General features: G+C 42.2%; 1 protein-coding gene across 1 annotated transcript in view; it reads right to left on the reverse strand.

Moving 5' to 3' along the window:
• LOC101443920 (succinate--CoA ligase [ADP-forming] subunit beta, mitochondrial-like) overlaps nt 1–4,831 on the reverse strand; it is a 32,792-nt gene extending 27,961 nt beyond the window's left edge. The window contains 1 exon segment of the mRNA XM_071208288.1: nt 4,713–4,831. Within this exon segment, the coding sequence (XP_071064389.1) occupies nt 4,713–4,802 (90 nt within the window). The 5' untranslated portion in view covers nt 4,803–4,831.
• Nucleotides 4,832–18,758: the final 13,927 nt, after the last annotated feature.

The raw sequence follows: 18,758 nt of genomic DNA on the forward strand, positions 1-18,758 counted from the left end.
TTTTAATATATTCCTTCTAAATGATCCCTTTATCTGGTACCTCCTTTACAAATACAAATCCAGTTCAAGAGCTTCTTGCACAGTTGAACTGCAATCAGACCCAAGAAAGTATTGTCAACTACAAATTCTTACCTCTTTTTCAATCAATATTGAATAGCACACTAATTTTTCTGACACACTGTTTCTTTAATGTCATTTCCTTTCTCAAGGAACTACATCAATATTGGATAGAGCTTCAAATAAACAGGCTTTTATGACAGCATGGATTAAAACCCCAGGTCCACGGCTTGCCAGTTGCATGACCTTGGCAAGTGATACAAACTAAACTTCAATTTATAAGGGTAATAATAATATATACTCACAGAACTATTGTGAGAATTAATGAATTAGTATGTAAGAGACTTAGCATAGCACCCACATTAATAAATTTCAGCTACTATTATTATCATCATCATCAAGTATAACTCCTCTATGTGGCTCTTCATCTGGGCCTTTCCAAACCATTCAAACTTTTTGTATAACTGTTCATTCCAAATTTTCAATTCTATTCCCACCTCTATGCCTTAGCTCTTAAGGAACCCCACTCATCCTTCCTCAGAACCCTACTCCTCTCCAATCGTCTTTCCAGTCACGACTCACCTTTAGTTGTCTTCACTAAAGGGGGACACACTCCTCCCTCCCTTTGCTGAACTCTCTCTCTGACACAGAATGTATATATTGTCTTATACTGTTTTCAAGGTTCATGTGGCCTTTCCTCTCTAATAAGATTTTAAGCTTCCGAGGACAAATATCCCATTATAAATCTTTCTTAATCCACAGAGTACATAGCTGGGCCCAGAGCAGGTATATATTTACCACTTGTTTACTATTTTAATTAATGTAATTGAAAAGAAAGAAAATCCTAAGAATGAAAATACAAAATGCCTTATTTTAAAAGGTATGGGAAATTGAACCTGGGGCTCTGTACATGAGAGGCAGGCACTCAACCACTGAGGTACATCTGCTCTCCCACAAAATGCTTTTGGAGGTGCTTCATTGTTTAAGACCACCTCAAAATCAAGTAAATTTGTTTAAAAAGTAAATTCCCAAAAATCCCCAGATAAATCTTTCACTAAGTACACCATCTTACCTCTTTCGAGTTAAAAATGACGAGGATAGAAATAAGTCTGGCGCTAGGACAAAGGGCAGTTAAATGGGAAGGTCTTTGAAGACATTTTATGTATCCTTCTGTTCATATTTCACTCAAATATTTATTGAGCAGCTAGACTGGAAATAGAGCAGTGAATTCAATATAATCCCTACCCACCTGAAACTTTCATTCTATTAACAGTCAGACAATAAACAAATGTAATATGCCAGGTGGTGGTAAAAAGAGTAAGGAGGTTGGGGGCAAAGTACACCAAATGTATGGTATGGACTATGGTTAGTAGCAATACTTTGACAACGTTCTTTCATAATTTGTTACAAATGTTTCACAACAAAGCAAGGTGCTGGGGAAGGTTGATGGATGGGACGCTGTATGACATTACGCATGTTTGTTTCGTTAAGTTCACAACTTTTACTATACACACTTATTGTTTATGTATGTTCATGTATGAGTGATATACTTCAATAAATTTTGTTTAATTAAAAAGAGTAAGTAAAAGAAAATAGAGAAAGAAAGGGAGTGCTATTTTTAAAGGTGGAAGCTTTCTCTCCCACTAAAATGTCCCTCAGTAGAAATGAGGCAGAATTATTCTTTCAAAAAGAAGAAAGTAGTATACAAAAAAGATACCCTTCTACAAGTTTAGAGCATACGGTTGAAAGAAACAGAATTGGTACAAGCGCTATCCTTCCAGCTTCCTGTGGCAGGGCCCTGACAAGAAGTGTTGAGGTCAATTAGATCTCTAGCACCTACTAGTCCCAACGCTCCACTAATTTAGAGCCTAAGACTTAACTCATCATAACAACACCTACACATGCCTGCCTCTCTATTTCCAAATTCCTCCATTCTATCAACTTTATATAGCAGTATGAAAAAAAAAATCAAGGGCTATGAAAACCTTGGAAGACTGTTTTATCAATGTTAAATTCTGTAAGTATGTAAATTCTGTAAGTATGATCATTGTATGTGGTTATATGAAAGAATTTCTCTGTTAAGAAATATATGCTTAAATTATCTAGGGGTAGTGTTCTAATAACAGCAACTTACTCTCAAACAGTTGAGCAAAAATAAACAAATGTGTGTGTGTGATATTCTAAACATAAGGACATACATGCATCTGTATATATAATTTTTTTAAATCAAGTGACTGACAAATCGTTAACGAATTTAGGTAAAGATAATGCAAATGTAAATTGTACTATAGGCGGAACATTTCTATCAAAATTTCTATCAGGAAAAAATTTCTATCAAAAATTTTCAGAGGGGGAAACGGACTTTGGCCCAGTGGTTAGGGCGTCCGTCTACCATATGGGAGGTCCGCGGTTCAAACCCCAGGCCTCCTTGACCCGTGTGGAGCTGGCCATGTGCAGCGCTGATGCGCGCAAGGAGTGCCCTGCCACGCAGGGGTGTCCCCCGCATGGGGGAGCCCCACGTGCAAGGAGTGCGCCTGTGAGGAAAGCCGCCCAGCGTGAAAAGAAAGAGCAGCCTGCCCAGGAATGGCGCCGCCCACACTTCCCGTGCCGCTGACGACAACAGAAGCGGACAAAGAAACAAGACACAGCAAATAGACACCAAGAACAGACAACCAGGGAAGGGGGGGAAATAAATAAATCTTTAAAAAAAAAAAAAAAATTTGAGAGGAAAAACTGAGGGTAAACCCATGACACAAAATTCTAGAACATTTTTATGGATTCTTCCAAATATCTAAACTTCTGAAGAATTAATACTCATAAGGTATTGCTGATAGCTTTTACGCCAATTTAAAGGTTTTTTGAATATCCCAAGTATTTTGAAATCCTTTCCTTGCACATCACAAGTTGTTAATTTTAACTATCCTCAGCTTTGAATTATGTCAGTAATACAGACTCGTGCATTATCACAGGGATTCCCACATTTAAATTGATCTTTCTTGATATTATCACTTCAAAAATTCCTATTGCCAAAGGCCACCTAATTCTGGACCAAATTGCTACAATAGCACCCATCCGATCAAATTCCTAGTTTAAGTATGCTCACTTATTCATAAGTTAAAAAATACATTCTGGGGAATGCGATTCACAACTGCTAAGAAAAATCTCTTATTTTTTCAAAGACACTATGACGTAAAGATACAGAGAAACTATATAAGGTGAGAAAGCTAAACTAAATGTTGAAGAGAATTTGCCAAACCCAATGTGTGACTTGAACAAGTTTCATAAGACTCTTGTCTCAGCTACAAAAAGCAAGGGATTAGAAGGTCCTTCCACACTCTAAAACTATATTACTTAATGGGAAGGCAGAAGAGGAAAGCTGTTCTAAAAATAAACTCAATTTTCAGGCATCTCTATTTGGACAGATAAAAGGCTTTTCCTAAGAGTTTCCAAAAGGATAAAGATTAGGATTAGGATGATAACCAATCTGTTCACCAAATTGTCATTTTCAAAAAACTAGACAGCACTCTTTAAAACTTGTAAGAAGAATATTCAAGGCGTTCTCATATTAGAAGCAACCTCATGGAGCTCATTAGCTCTAGGCTGAAAGTTATGAATAGCTTTCTTTAAAACAAAAAACAAAAACAAAAAAGGTCTGAAATCAATGCCTAGATGGCATGTCTGGGGAGCTACTGAAGAACACAGCCTAAAAACCCGAGTATTGACTTAGGAAGCCAACCGTGCTCTTCGGCGAGTTTCTTGATGTCCACGTTGGAAAGAACCATCCATCGCTATGTTTTTGCAGAAGTTGTAGAGCAGATTCAATCACACTGGCTTTCGAGCCAGACAATTCCATAACTAAACCTCAGCTTCGGCCTTACTTGTCACGTGACCTCGCCCAAATTGCTGGCTCTCTCGGCCAGTTTCTTCACCAATGATGGGGCTATTACAACCCTCTTCCAGGGCTGCTGTAAAGTCTAAATGACAGACTCCATGCAAAGAGCTTAACACAGGAACAACTGGCACGGTAACCCGCAATAAATCACAAACAACAACTGTGGCTATTCTGTATCTTATCCAGAAAGGAACTGACCCGAAAGAAAATTATATTCTTGCTTCCCCACTTGGTAAACTGAAGACATCGATGTTTTACCACTATTAACAAACGCAATAATGCACAACTACTTGGGGAAGAGGAAAAACTTCCCCGACTCGCCCCAGAAAAGGCAAATCAGCAAGCAACACTCGCCCCTCAAGGCATTCCTAGCTGTGACAGCTCCTGCGGAACACAGAAGTACTCGGAAGGGCAGCTCCCCTCCCCAAGAGCAGCCGCGGAAGCCTGCAGCAGAGAATCGGTGCCGACTGCCCAGGCCGGACCTCTCGGCGCAGCGCCCACCCCCGCCGCCCCCTCCCAAGCGCGGTGGGAACCGGCGGCGCAGGGCCGGAGCGGCGCAAACGGGCCCGCTCGCGGTCCTGGCAGGCGACGTTCTCGGGCGAGGCGCCCGTGGGCCCGACCGGGCGCCCAGGAAATGTCACCGCGAGCGAAGCGTCCCGACCGGGGGTTCGGGTCTCCTCGCACAGCGCTCACAGTCGCCAGCTCTCCCACCTCGCCCTTTCTCCTGCCGACCCTCGAAGGGACACCGGGCTGGGGGCGATACCTGGGCGGCGGCCCGCAGCGCCGTCCGGGGCCCGCGGCTCCTCATGGCGGCGGCGGCCAAGAGCCGGCTGCAGACCATGGAGGCCGCCATTTCTGCGTCCGACCCGTCCCCTCGGCGCCGCGCGCAGGCGCAGAGACGCGCAGCCGCGGGGGCGCCGCCCGGGCCCACGTTCCGTCAGCCTGGGCGGCGGCGGCGCGGCGGGGCGGGGCGCGGGAGCGGCGGCTCGAATCCGACCTGCGCCCGAAAGCCGCCCGATCGCCTCTTGGCGAACTGCAAAGACGGCCGGGCTGCTGCCTCTGTGAGCGGAGTTTCCTCCGGAAAACGGGGTTCATTCCAGGAGTACGTGCCGCCGCCCTCGGGAGACAGCGGCGAGGAAGACCGCTCGCTGCCGGCGCTCCGGGAGGACGGCCGCCGGCGCCTGCCACTCCTGCCCGCGCGCTGGAACCCCGAGAAGCTTCTTTACAGACGCCAAACTCGGTCCCAGGTGAGGGGGTCCGTGGTTGGGTTCCTGGTGCCTCCTAAAGAAGACAGCAACAGGCAGGCATGGCAAGGTGACACAAGACAATGAACAAGAAACATGAGAAGAAAAACATAAGGAGAGACCCAACAAAGCAGGGAGCAGAGATTCCCTGTGCCTCCTAAGAGGACAAGCAGGACAGCAAGCTGGCGCTACAACATGATGCAACAAGAGACACGAAGAAAACCATAATGACACTCAACAAAGCAGGGAATGGAGGTGGCTCAAGCAGTTAGGCACCTCACTCCCACATCAAAGGTCCTGCGCTTCAGTTCCTGGTGCCTCCTAAAGGAACAAAGAAGACAGACACAGCAAGTACAAACAATGAGGGGGTGGGGAAAGATAAATAAATAAAATCTTTTTTAAAAAAAGAACATGCAAGTCCCTAAATGGGGACCTTCCTCTTTCAGGCACCCCTAGATTCTTTCAGAGTTATGAACATTTGATAACCCAGACTAGGGCTCTTAGAAAGATGAGCAGGGTTGCTCTAGAGCTAAGGCTAGAGGTGAGAATGAAAATGAGAGTTTGGAATTTATATTTATGGAAAAAGTTTGAGTAGTTTGGAAAGGGCTAGATGAAGGGGAACATTGAGAGCCAGATAAAGGAGTTTACACTTGATAATAATAATAACTGAAATGCATTTTGCTGGGTGATGTGCTAAATTTCTTACATATTAATTCCTAATGTAGGGAAGCGGATTTGGCTCAACTGATAGAGCATCCACCTACCACATGGGAGGTCCAGGGTTCAAATCCAGGGCCTCCTGATCCATGTGGTGAGCTGGCCCACACACAGTGCTGATGCACGCAAGGAGTGCCGTGCCACACGGGTATCCCGCACAAAGGGGAGCCCCGTGTGCAAGGAGTGCGCCCCGTAAGGAGAGCTTCCCCACGCAAAGAAAGTGCCAGGAGTGGCACCGCACACACAGAGAGCTGATGCAGCAAGATGACACAACAAAAAGAGACACAGATTTCCAGTGCTGCTGACAAAAATGCAAGCGGACAGAAGAACACACAGTGAATGGGCACAGAGAGCAGACAACCGGGGGCGGGGGCGGAGAGAGGAGAGAAATAAATTTAAAAATTTTAAATCACCGATCTGTTAAAACAAAAATTCCTAATGTAAATCTTGGATTATAGTTGGTAGTACAATTATAAATGTCCTCTCATCAGTTGTAACAAATGTACCACACAAATGTAAGGTGTTAATAATACGGTGGTATAAGGGAAGTCTGTATGGTTTTTCTGTAAACCTACAAGTTCTCAAATAAAAAGTAATAATAAAAATGCACTGTACAGTCTGATGATGATAATGTGCTTAGAATTGCAAATTACAAGCAGCTGTTCTCTGCACCCAAGTCCAATTAAAAATAAATCATTTTATTCAGAATTATGAAGATAATTCTTGGTAATTGTTAAGCTTTCAGTGTTGCTCTTGTAAATTCTGATGACATTTTTATTCCTTATTTTCTGACCTGTTTTCCTTTTTGAAATCTTTTTGTATCTTTTGCTTAATTGTGGTTTTGAGAAAATTCATAATGATGTGCCTTAGCATGGTTCTTTTCATTCATTGAGCCATTTCGACCTGGCTTAATTCCAATGTGGTCAGAGAATACACTCTGAAGGATTTAACTTCTAATTTCACGGGGATTTGCTTTATGATCCAGAATCTGGTCAATTTGCAGAAAAACAAAGTTTTTAAAAACAAAGTCTACTCTCTTGTTTTTGCAGTGTTGGATGTGTCCCCTGGGTCACAATTGATGGTGGTGTTGAATTAGAGTAGGATCAGGAAAGCTTTCCAGGGTCCATGCTCTAGAGCATGTTCTTGAGTGACATTCAAGGAAACTAAAAAAACTTGTAATCTGGGAAATAAAAGCAAGTAGTAGATGCCTTGAACAAACATATTAATGTTCATTTCTCAGGCTTCACATATACTTCCAATATTTTTGAATAACAGCTATATTGAAATATAGTTCATATACCATACAATTCACTCATTTAATGTGTAAAACTCACTGGTTTTTAGTTTATTCACAGAGTTGTGCAACCATCACCACAGTCGGTATTAGGGCATCTTCATTATCCCAACCAGAAACTCCATACCCTTTAACAGTCACTCCCTATTTCCCCACTCCTCCCTGCCCGCCCTAGGCAAATCCTATTAATCTGTAGGGTTATTAAACTATACATTAATAGGATTTGCCTATTCTGGGAATTTCACATAAATGGAATCATACATTATGTGATCCTTTGTGATTGGCTTCTTTCACTTAGTTTGTTTTCAAGAATCATTCATGCTACAATACAGCCTAAAATTTATTGGTGGCTATAAACTGGTTTCTCAAAACCTTTTACTTTAAATAATTATAAAAGTGAACACTTGGGTTGGATATTTATTATTCTGTAATGGAGTTGTTTCTGTTATTTAATGCTATATACCCAATATTAGTGGTGTGAAACCACCATTTTATTTTGCTTACAGATCTGTGGTTTAGTAATTTGGGCAGGGCACAGCAGAGATAGTTCACCTAGGCTCAGAATGACTGTGTGGCTCAGAAGGTTGACGATGGCTAAAATGGCCACTGGAACAGGGCCAGCTGCAAGAGTATGTGAACTGTGCTGACTCAATAATAAAAGGGCCCTGTACTGGAAGGGCCCCGTGCCTGGTTTAACTCTTTACTGTCTCCATCTCAAAATTCCAAATCATTTTTAAACAAGGGACCTGCGTCTCAAATTGTGTAGCCGGTCCCTATCTAGGGACCCAGTTACAGTTGTCAGTGTAGTTCTTCAGTTTTTCTCTATCTCACATCTGCTTGGATGAAAATGACCAAGCTGGCCTCTTCACACTGATATGATTGTCTGTGTCAGGATGGCTGGAAAATCTTGGAATGGCCAGGCATGTGTGTGTGTGTGTGTAGCATCTTTATGCACCTACTTGGACTTCCTTACAACATGGCAGTTTTGGAGTAATCAGGCATTTCACATGGTACCTGTGTTCCTCTAGAGTGAGTAGTCTAATAGACCTGGGAAAAAACTGCAAGATTATTATCATCTAATCTAGGAAATCACCAAACATCACTTCTGTCTCATCCTATGGTTGAGAAAGTCACCAAGCTTCAGAGGAATGAGAATTAAACTCCACTCCTCAATGGGAGGAGTAGCAAAGAATTTGGCTAATATTATGTTTAATCTACCACAGGCTATTATCCATTTGATACCTTCATTTCCTTGGGGTAAAATTAGCATTTGTTATAGAAGGAATACAAAGAGACCATATGTTCACATTCTAGCATTAAAAGTAGGATCACGGAGTAAGGCAATTTCTTGCAAGTTAAGCAAGAATACAAAGAATAGGAATGCCTAGGGTTAGATCATAAATTACAGAGTTTAACAAAGGGGATGGTGGCAGTCTTCCTTTCTCTATCACTTATAGAAAACCATAAATAGAGAGGAAAGAGGAGTGAAGTGTCCAGATAGTTCTCCCAGTTTTTCTTCTCTAGTTTTCAGCCTGGAAAAAGAAAGTGTTTAATAGAAAAATGAGGGCAACGTTTAAGGTAGAGGAGGATTTTTATGTCCTCCCCCAGCCTTGTCACACTCCCGATTTGAGACTCTTGAAAGGAGTTCAGCCCAAAGAGTCCCCTGTGCCAAAATTAACTTGATCATGTGGTATGATCAGGCAGAGGGGGCTTCCGCAGTTTGGTTTTCTTGGTTATTTTGTGTGGACTCTTCTGAGCTCTTCTGTCTGTTCCCTGGGCACTAAGTCCACATGAGTCCAGGGAAACTGTCTCTCCAAAATGTTACAGTGTGGCATGAGCCACACACATCAACCTCATATATTCAGACATCTTCAATAAAGAAGCAGAGGAAGAGAAGGTGGTTAGAGTGACCAGCCATTTAAACAAGACAGACAGAGCATGGCTTAAAGGGACTAAATTGCCAGAATGAACCAAAATTTGAACCAGATTGTACATTTAAGTAATTCTGCACCATATCATAAACAGTGAGAAAGAATTTTGGGAGACAGGCCAGACTTCTTACAGACAATAAAAAAGAGAAATTCATTTTATTTGCACATCTGAATTGTGGTGTGAATTTAACCTGTGGTTATGCTACAATACAGAAAATACATACCATGCCTTTGCTTTTGAAATGGCAACTTAGCCTAGTGACGTAGGGTGCCTAAGAGTTACCTACCAAGAGCCTCCTTGTTGCTCAAATGTGGCCTCTCTCTAAGCCGAACTCAGCATATAAAAGCAATAACTTCCTTCCACCATGGGACATGACTCCTGGGGATGAGCCTCCCTGGCACTGAGGTATTGCTACCAGGTACCACCAAGCCAGGCATCTGGGAAAAAAAAAAAAAAAAACCTTGACCAAAAGGGGAAAAGCTTAAGACAAATGAGTTTTTCTGGCTAAGAAACTTAAAAGTGAGTCTCGAGGCCATCCCAGAGGTAGCACTTATGCACATCTCAATAGGATCTCATTGACAGCCAAAATAGATACTACCCCAAATTGCAAAACTCCTCAGGGATATGGAGACATCCAGACGCACAGACACTATAGTCGGGGCAGATAGCTCAGGAATTTGGCCCTTTGCCAGTGGACCCTAATCTGGTATTTATACTCCCCAGTGTGACAGAGTTAGACTCAGCTGTGGTTTCCCTATGCATGGTTCTTCTGTCCTTCTATTTGAACCTATAATTAGTACTAGAGTTGGTAGGTGTACATCCAAGAGACTTAAGTCTTTGGACTGTCCATATGCCAGCTGAACCACGAATTTCAGCAAAGTTGCAGCACCTACGCTCCAGTTCAATGGACTCACCCAGGAGAACTAATGGGGAAGAGATAATGGACAAACAACATATCAAGGAACTGAGAGTTACTACAACTGCAAGCAAGAGAGTCTTATCCATTGGATGTATGGGATCGAAGGCCCCCTCAATTAGTGGTGGAGTGGACATCACTATCCAGAGTCCTCAGGATTGGGAAATGTACTATGGACTAAAGTAACCTTACTAGTATTCTACTACAGATTTATTGTGATTCTAGCAATGGAAAAAATGCCACTGATGTGGAGGCATCCCCCATGGGTGTTCTGGGGTTGGGGAGAAGGGAAAATAGGTATAATAGGGGGGCATTTTCAGGACTTGGGAATCATCCTGAGTGACATTACAATGACAGATACAGTCCATTATATGTCCAGTCATAACCTACAGAGTCGAATGGGAGAGAGTGTAAACTACAGTATAAACTATAATCCATTCTAAGTGGCAATGTTCCAAAATGTGTTTATCAATTGTAACAAATGTACCATGCTAATGAAGGATGTTGTTAATGTGGGAAAATATGGGAAGTGTGGGAAGCGGAACTTATGGGAATCCCCTATATATTTTTTGTAACATTTATGTAATCTAAGTATCTTTTAAAAAATAAAAAAAATAGTACATAAAACCACAAGTGGGTTAAGAGTTACCTAGAGCTCTGAGGCTCAAACACAGGAAAGGACAGAGTTGAAAGAGGAAAAAGAAACTGAGTTCAGACTACAGGCTTGGATATGGGAGAACAAAGCAGAACCAGTCAGCACAGGACTGACCAGGGCTCTTTCTGCCAAATCTGTCTGCTGAGAATGAATTATCAGTGACAGAAAGAGGAATGGACACCATTAATTTAACTGCACTTTTCCATCCTATAACCTAACAGTATTGTTAGAATTTTTCAGGAAAATAGAGCAGGCCTGCTGTTATTGCTATGAATAGTCTCAGCTTTTCATATGTAAATTGTGAAGTATGATCAAGAGAAGTTTCCTGTAAAAAGCTGGCTCCATAATAATAAATGAATAGAAGAGGTTCGGGAAATAATCTAAAGCAGGCTGTCATTAGAATAAAGATGTTCTGGAGCCGAACAAAATAGTCCATTTCGGGGAATTCTAGCATCCTCTAGGATGAGCGTGTAATATTTCTGTATGAATGGGAGAGAGGATATGTGTAATTTTGGGGGATATTGATGGTATTGTGCAGCTTGGGTGCTCTACCCTGCAGCTGGGAATCCATATAATTGGGAAAGGAAAAGTGGTAGCCAGAAGCTCACTAGGATTTTTTGTTTTGTTTTGTTGCTGTTTTTCAGGAGGTACTGGGGTTTGAACCCAGGACCTCACACAGGAAGCAGATGCTCAACCACAGAGCTACATCAGCTCCCCTCGATGGGGTTCTAATGCTGCAATACCTGCTGGTTCCCCTTGCTCAACCTGTTGGGACTGGTGAATTCTCTGATGAGCATCCAAGTGGATTAATTTACACTTTTCTCACATCGGCATGGTCGGGTCACCTTTTCCTTCCATAACAATTTGTACTTCTCAAAGTATCAAGTCATCTTTTTCCACGCAGCAAAAACAATTTAGGACAAATGGTCTTCTAGTTTGTAGATACATTGAAGCTCTTTTATTGAAGAAAAAGAAGACTTCATTAAAGGAATCATTTATTATAGGGCATTTATGTGTTACTGACTGTTCTGGGTCCTAGGGCTAGTGAGATGAAAGACGCCCCCCTCCCACCCCCGTACCCCATTGCTAACCCCACCCCCACCCCCAAGACCTCAGTGCTTCTCTGGGCTGAGGCTCCTCCTCTTTTTTCATTCCTTTATGCAAAGGTAGACCGACCCTCTTCCAGCTCTTTAAAGCACAGGTAAGAGCAGGCTAATAACTTATAATCAGACTTAATTAAAAGCTTGGAGATACAAAATCCTCAAGATTGGGGAATGAACAATGGACTTAGGTAGACCTATTATTATTCTACTATATTCTATATTCTAGCAATGGAAGAACTCATCATCAATATGAAGGCAGTGGCCACCAGAGGTACTGAGGGATACGAGAGGAAAGAACAGGTGTAATATGGGGGCATTTTTGGGACACTGGATTTATTCTGCACAAAATTTCAATGATAGATAGAGGCCATTGTATATTTTGTCATAATTTCAATATTGTGCAGGACAGAGTGTGAACTGTAATGTAAACTATAATCCATGCTTAGTAGCAGTGCTTTAATTTGTGTTCATCAGTTTTAACAAATGTACCACTTTGTTCATATGAGAAAGTGTGAGGGGAGGAGGGAGTGCAGCATGCGGGAATCCCTTATATCTTTTATGTAACATTTATGTAATCTAAAGCTTCTTTTAAAAAAGTAATTTAAAAAATAAAACACATTGATAGGAGGACAGATTTTTGTTAAAAGTCCTGAGGATAGTACAATGGAATTGCAAGGCAATAAAGGGAACTGACTGCCGCAGGTGCCATCTCCTGCCTAGGCACACCCCTAAGCCCTCAACTTCCTACCGTGTTAGATGCCTGTGACCTGACTGTGACCACACCCCTAGAACCCAGGCCTTCTGGAAAGCCCAGGAAGAGCAAGAACCTACTTTCCCCTAAACCCAGTTTAAGGCCAGCCTTCCAGGAAGCCTTACAATCTTCAGAATCTGCAACTCCACCCACAAAGAAGACTACTTTGAAATTGTTAAGTAGAGCGGTTTACATCTGCACTGCCTAGAATCTCCCCACTGGGGAAATTGAATCCTGGCTTCTTCTTTCTGCAAGACCACATTGCATTTGGTGGGGGGGGGGGGGGAGGAGCTTTTTTAAAGTTAGGTTTATTGAAGTTTATATACATACAGTAAAATTCATCCTATGAAAAACCAACAAACAAAAAAAAACACCAAGTAAAGGCTACATGGCACCATTTCGCTGATCAGCAGAGATGCATGATTTCTTCAAGCATCTTGTAATGAGGAACAGGATATACTCCTTAGTTTTGTCTTTCCCCAGGCCTGTCAGCCTTATCCTTGCTATCTGCATTTCAGTGATCAATCACAGCTTAGAATTAGGTCTCCATGTGCAGGCTCCTCAGTTCAGGGCTTTCCTAACTCCTTTTTCTGCTCACCACACAGGCATGTACGTCCAGCCGTCAGTCCTTCAAGGGGTAGTCATGGGTGTGCTGAGCCACAGGGTGCCCCCAACACCAACAGTGAGATGTTGTCTTATTCCTGTAAATGGGACTGAGAAGACCTGGTTGAGGTCTTAAGTATAAGATGCTATGGGAAGCAGATGTGGCTCAACTGATAGGGTGTCCGCCTACCACATGGGAGGTCTGCAGTTCAAACCCCGGCCTCCTGACCCACGTGCAGCTGGCCCACATGCAGTGCTGATGCGTGCAAGGAGTGCTCTGCCACTCAGGGGTGTCCCTGCGTAGGGGAGCCCCATGTGCAAGGAGTGCGCCCCATAAGAGCCGCCCCCTGTGGGAAAAGTTCAGCCCATCCAGGATTGGCCGGACACACAAAGCGCTGATGCAGCAAGATGATGCAGCAAAAAGAAACACAGATTCACGGTGCTGCCGACAATGCAAGTGGACACAGAATAACACATAGCAAATAGACACAGAGAGCAGACAAGGGGAGGAAATGGACAACAGCCATTCCAAAGAACAAGACAGAGTCTGCAACTACAAGAAGATAGTCCCTCCACCTGTCCCTTGGGCTCTAAGCCTCCTCTCAGTTAGAGACAGACTGGGCATCACCATTCCAGAATCCTCACAATCGGGGAATGAATGATGGACTACAGTAGACTTACTGTTATTCTGTTACAGACTTATTGTGATTCTAGTAATGGAAGAACTTTTATCATTGATGAGGAAGCAGTGGCCACCAGAGGTTCTGAGGGGAGGGAGAGGGAAAAATAGGTGTAATAAGGGGCCTTTTAGGACACTGGAATTGTGCTCAATGATGTTGCAGTGTCAGGTTCAGGCCTTTATATGCCTTGTCATAACTTATAAAATTGTATGGGAGAGAATTTAAACTATAATGTAAACTATGATCCCCACTTAGTGGCAGTGCTCCAATATGTGGCCATCAATTGTAACGAATGTACCACGCTAATGAGGGGTGTTGTTATGTGGGCAAGTGTGGGAAGGGAAGGGAGTGGGGCATTTGGGAATTGGGAAAGGGAAAGGTTTTCCTGAGCCCTTTAACCTTCCCAGCGCCTTGGGCCTTCTCTTTGCCAGAGCTCTGAGTGAGGGGCTAGGTGTGGCAGATTAAAACAGTCATCTAGGCTGTGGAATTAAAAATCAGTTTGTCCTGTGCTTCCCCAATTTAAACCTTTCAATAGCCTTAAATAAGGGTGGTTAATAATCCTATTAATGAATTTCAGAAAGCAAATGAAAAGTCCTTGAAAGCTGTGGAAGATCTTTTCTAAATTATGATTGAAACAAATTAAACAATCGTAATATATTCCAGAACCTACCATTCAGTATGCTTTTAAGATTATTCACAGTTTTAGAATTGTATTAAACAAGAGAAGTTTTAAACCTTATGTAAAGGAAGGAAAAAGAGCATTCCTGGAATAAATTATAATGATTTCAATTTTATTTAACTTAGATGTAATCTCCCTACATTTATAAAATGCCAATTAAATAAATATTATATTAAGTCTTTAAGACAATGATATTCTAAATTCATGTTTAATGAAATTAAGTTAAACAGAGGAAATGTAGATCTGTCCTCCTCCATGAATAAAGTAAGCTTCATTGGCTCCTAATTGTAATTTTTTAAAAAAGATTTATTTATTCCCCCCACGTTTTTGTTTTTGCACTCGCATGTGCTTCCCGTGTCTTTTCTTTAAGAGGCTCTGGGAACCGACCCCGGAACCTCCAATGTGGGAGAGAGGCATTCACTTTCACAAGCCGCCTCATCTCTCCAGTCTGCTGCATCTCTCAGTGTCTCTCCTGTGTCTCACTTTGTCGTGTCACCTTGCTGCACCAGCTGTGCACAGCATGGGCTGTCAGCTCTCCATGTCAATGGACTTTCAGCCCTACAGTGCTCAGGCCAGTTTGCCTTTACCAGGAGGCCCTGGGAATTGAAGCTGCGGCCTCTTATATGGAGATGGTCACTTGACCTACATATGCCTCACTAAATGTAATTTAATAAGCTTATTTTAATGTGAAGTATCTAGTCCATGTGGTTATGGTAAATTATATGGAGTTTGGAAAACATCTTCTAAACTGAAGCATTTAAGTGACTAATTCCAGAAATTATTAATTAGAACTGTACATTGATATTAATAATAAATGGTAACTTCATAGCAGGGAAACCTATCAGAGGCCGCCTCAATCTGCATGTTAAAGTGGTGGTATGGAAAAATACTCTTGATTGCTTTGGGAACCCTCAGTTTTCATAAAATACTGGAGAAAGTAGCTTCTCCTATACTGCTAAAGAAAAATACCTGTTCATTTACATAACTTGGCAGAAGTAATATCATTTAATATGTTATAGATTATATTGGAGGTATTTAGAAAGTATGTAAAGATCAACAATACAGAAGTCTCTCTTTTAAAATCTCTTTTGCATCCAAACCTGGCTGAAATACCCTGCATGTTGCCTGTCCATTTGAGTTGTTGGCCAAGTTGGTCACTGACCTCTGCAAAATAAAGGTATCTACCAGGTCTCTGCTTATGCTCCTGAAGAGGATGAAGAGTACATTGCAGCTTCAGACTCCTGCAGCAGCCATCGACGGACTGCTAATGGCGAGATATACAATGGACATTGCCTCCATAGTGGCTCCATAGTGCCTTCATAGTGTCGAAGGGCACTGTGCACCAGGCACGTGAAACACTGGAGCCTTCCCTTCCTAGTCTCTCTCTAAGATCAACTATGCTGCAGCACGCTGGCTGTGTGAAGGACTCACCATGTGAAGCAACAATGATCAGAGTACTGTGAGTAGAACTTAGACACAATTGGCATTATGGCCTGCTCCCACGGGGAGATAACATGTATGGTATTGCAAACCTGGAGCTTAGAGCTATTAACTGCAGCTCAAAGGGGAGTTTGCGCATTGATTCATGCATTTATTAGTATAAAGTACTTCCTTACATACTGATGAATATGTTAATATCTCTTCAATTCTAGATCATATGCAGAAGGTTTTTGAGCATGTTAAAAATCTTGGTAAACATAATTTATTTTATAAGTAGGTAAGGAATGTAGCTGTAAGATAAAGGAATGGCTCTCTTAAGTACCATCTTTATTTTCTTTGCCATGTGCTTGTCTTGCTGCCTATACTGTCTCTGTGAGTTTCTGTCTAGGGCAGTCCCTCTTCACACCTCTCCTAGCTGTCCTACGCATAACCACTGCTGTAGGAACTGGGATTGAAGTTCATACTGAAACCTAGCAGGTCTCCTACAGTCTCTCCCTGCAGTTAACCACAGCATACAAGAATTCAAGGAAGAATGCTGTTTCCATCAAGTTTGGGAGGAAGCAGCCTCTGAAGGTACCTGTCCTTTCTCACTCTTGTGGTCTAGTATGTCATGACTGCACCCCTTTTTGGGTCTTTTTGCCACCATCTTCTTTATCTCTTTATTGGGACCATGGATTTTCAAAATTCAAATTCAGTTTATTTCTTATGAATCAATGCCTTATTAATCATGTGGGGATTTCATCCAGTTCCAACCAGGATGCGGACCCATTTTTCCTCAAACACAATAGAATAGCAAGAGAGGTTCATGCCCTGTCAGGCAGGGACTACTGCCCTAACCAGCAGGAAGCAACTACAGAAGAATGACCTTGGTCCCTCAGTACCCCTTTAAGAAGAATGGCATGAACTCTCTGAGGGCGATTTGAGACAGTTGAGTACAGGGAAATGAGATGAGCCACAACATGGCCAACAGACAAGGCCTTGACCTTGACTTTCAGGTTCCAGTTGGGACTCTTTCCTGGGCAGAGGGGAGGCACTGCATATTCCAAAGAGTACTCAACTTTGGCTCCCATTGTTGGTGGGATAACCAATAGCAGCTTGGGCCCTTCCCATTAGCAGTAGTAAGGGGAGGAAAAATTAATAGCTTTGAAGATGACCACACAAGCCAGAACTCACTTTCTCTGCCTAGAGGAGCCAACACCAGTAATGGTGCTTATTTCCATCCTCTCCATTTCTCAGCAAGTTCTCTTCTTTCTCCCATTTCTAAATAAAATCTTTTTCCTGGCCTGACTGAAAAAGAAAGAAACAAAGAAAGAAAAAAGAGAGATTCCACAAAAGATGCTACAGATGCAACTGTGAATAGGGTTTAGTGACTTCCACAAATGACAGTCCACATAGCAGCAGAATGTCCCCAGGGTACAGGAAGCCTGGATGTGCAATTCTGAAATCCCAGAATGTTACCCCATTAGTAGGAGACCAACATTTTCATGGTTTGAATCCACACAATTCCGAGTAATGTACATGTTTTCAAGATGCTCAGTAAGGGAAACGGACTTTGGCCCAGTGGTTAGGGCGTCCGTCTACCACATGGGAGGTGCCCAGTTCAAGCCCCGGGCCTCCTTGGCCCGTGTGGAGCTGGCCCATGCGCAGTGCTGATGCGCGCAAGCAGTGCTGTGCTACGCAGGGGTGTCCCCCGCGTAGGAGAGGCCCACGCGCAAGGAGTGCACCCGTAAGGAGAGCCGCCCAGCGCGAAAGACAGTGCAGCCTGCTGAGGAATGGCGCCGCCCACACTTCCCGTGCCGCTGACGACAACAGAAGCGGACAGAGAAACAAGACGCAGCAAAAAGACAAAGAAAACAGACAACCAGGGGAGGGGAGGGGAATTAAATAAATAAAAATAAATCTTAAAAAAAAAAATTGGTAAACAAAATTACACCTATTCTTTCTTGCTAGAGGTTATTTCTAAAATGAAGTGTTTAAATACAGTATGCGCAAAAGTTACTGATGAGTTTTTGGACCATGTGCTATACATAAGTTACTTTTGCAGATCTTTTATATGCCTCATAATAGGAAAACCAATTGTTGGTAAAATTGTAGGTCCTATTAAAATGACTCTGAACCTATAGGATTGGGAATCTATAGCACTAGAAATAAAGTTTAAAAAAAATCTAAAAATAACTGCCACTACGAAAACCAAATTAAAAGACTAAATAAAAAGAAAACTGAATTTCAAATGCCTCATATGAATGATAAGAGTCATTGAAAAGGCAGCATTAAAATACAATGAGAAATTAAAATTTAATTGTAACAGTAAAATACTCATAAATATAAGCTTAAGTTCAGAAAAAAAATCTATTTGAAGACATGTAATTGAAAACACCTTTAAAGATAGTTGATTCTGAAAATATTTACACATTTAAAGGTAGTACCTAGACAAGATGGCAGTTGTTCCCTTCCAAAATAAGAGTTTAAATAAGGGGCAATAATAATCAGATCGAGAAAGAAACTAGAGAAGGACAGGTGCCGTGGAGAAAAGGAGTGTGAAGACCCATACTTAAGAGGATATGAAAAGATCTTGCTGGGGAAGGGAGGAAAAGGGTTTGATGTTGACTATATGGGAGTCCCGTCTATTGTATATGTGACTTTGCTGTGATCTACATTTTTTGAAGACAAAATTTAAAATTTAAAAGAAAAAGGGTGTAGGCACCGAGGAGGGAATGGAAGAGATTGCCTTGCCACTGTATATACAGGGCAACAGCTATTACAGTGATGAAAGGCAAAACATCAAAACCAAAGTT

Source organism: Dasypus novemcinctus, chromosome 15 (assembly GCF_030445035.2).
Source record: "Dasypus novemcinctus isolate mDasNov1 chromosome 15, mDasNov1.1.hap2, whole genome shotgun sequence".
NCBI classification, from domain to species: domain Eukaryota; kingdom Metazoa; phylum Chordata; class Mammalia; order Cingulata; family Dasypodidae; genus Dasypus; species Dasypus novemcinctus.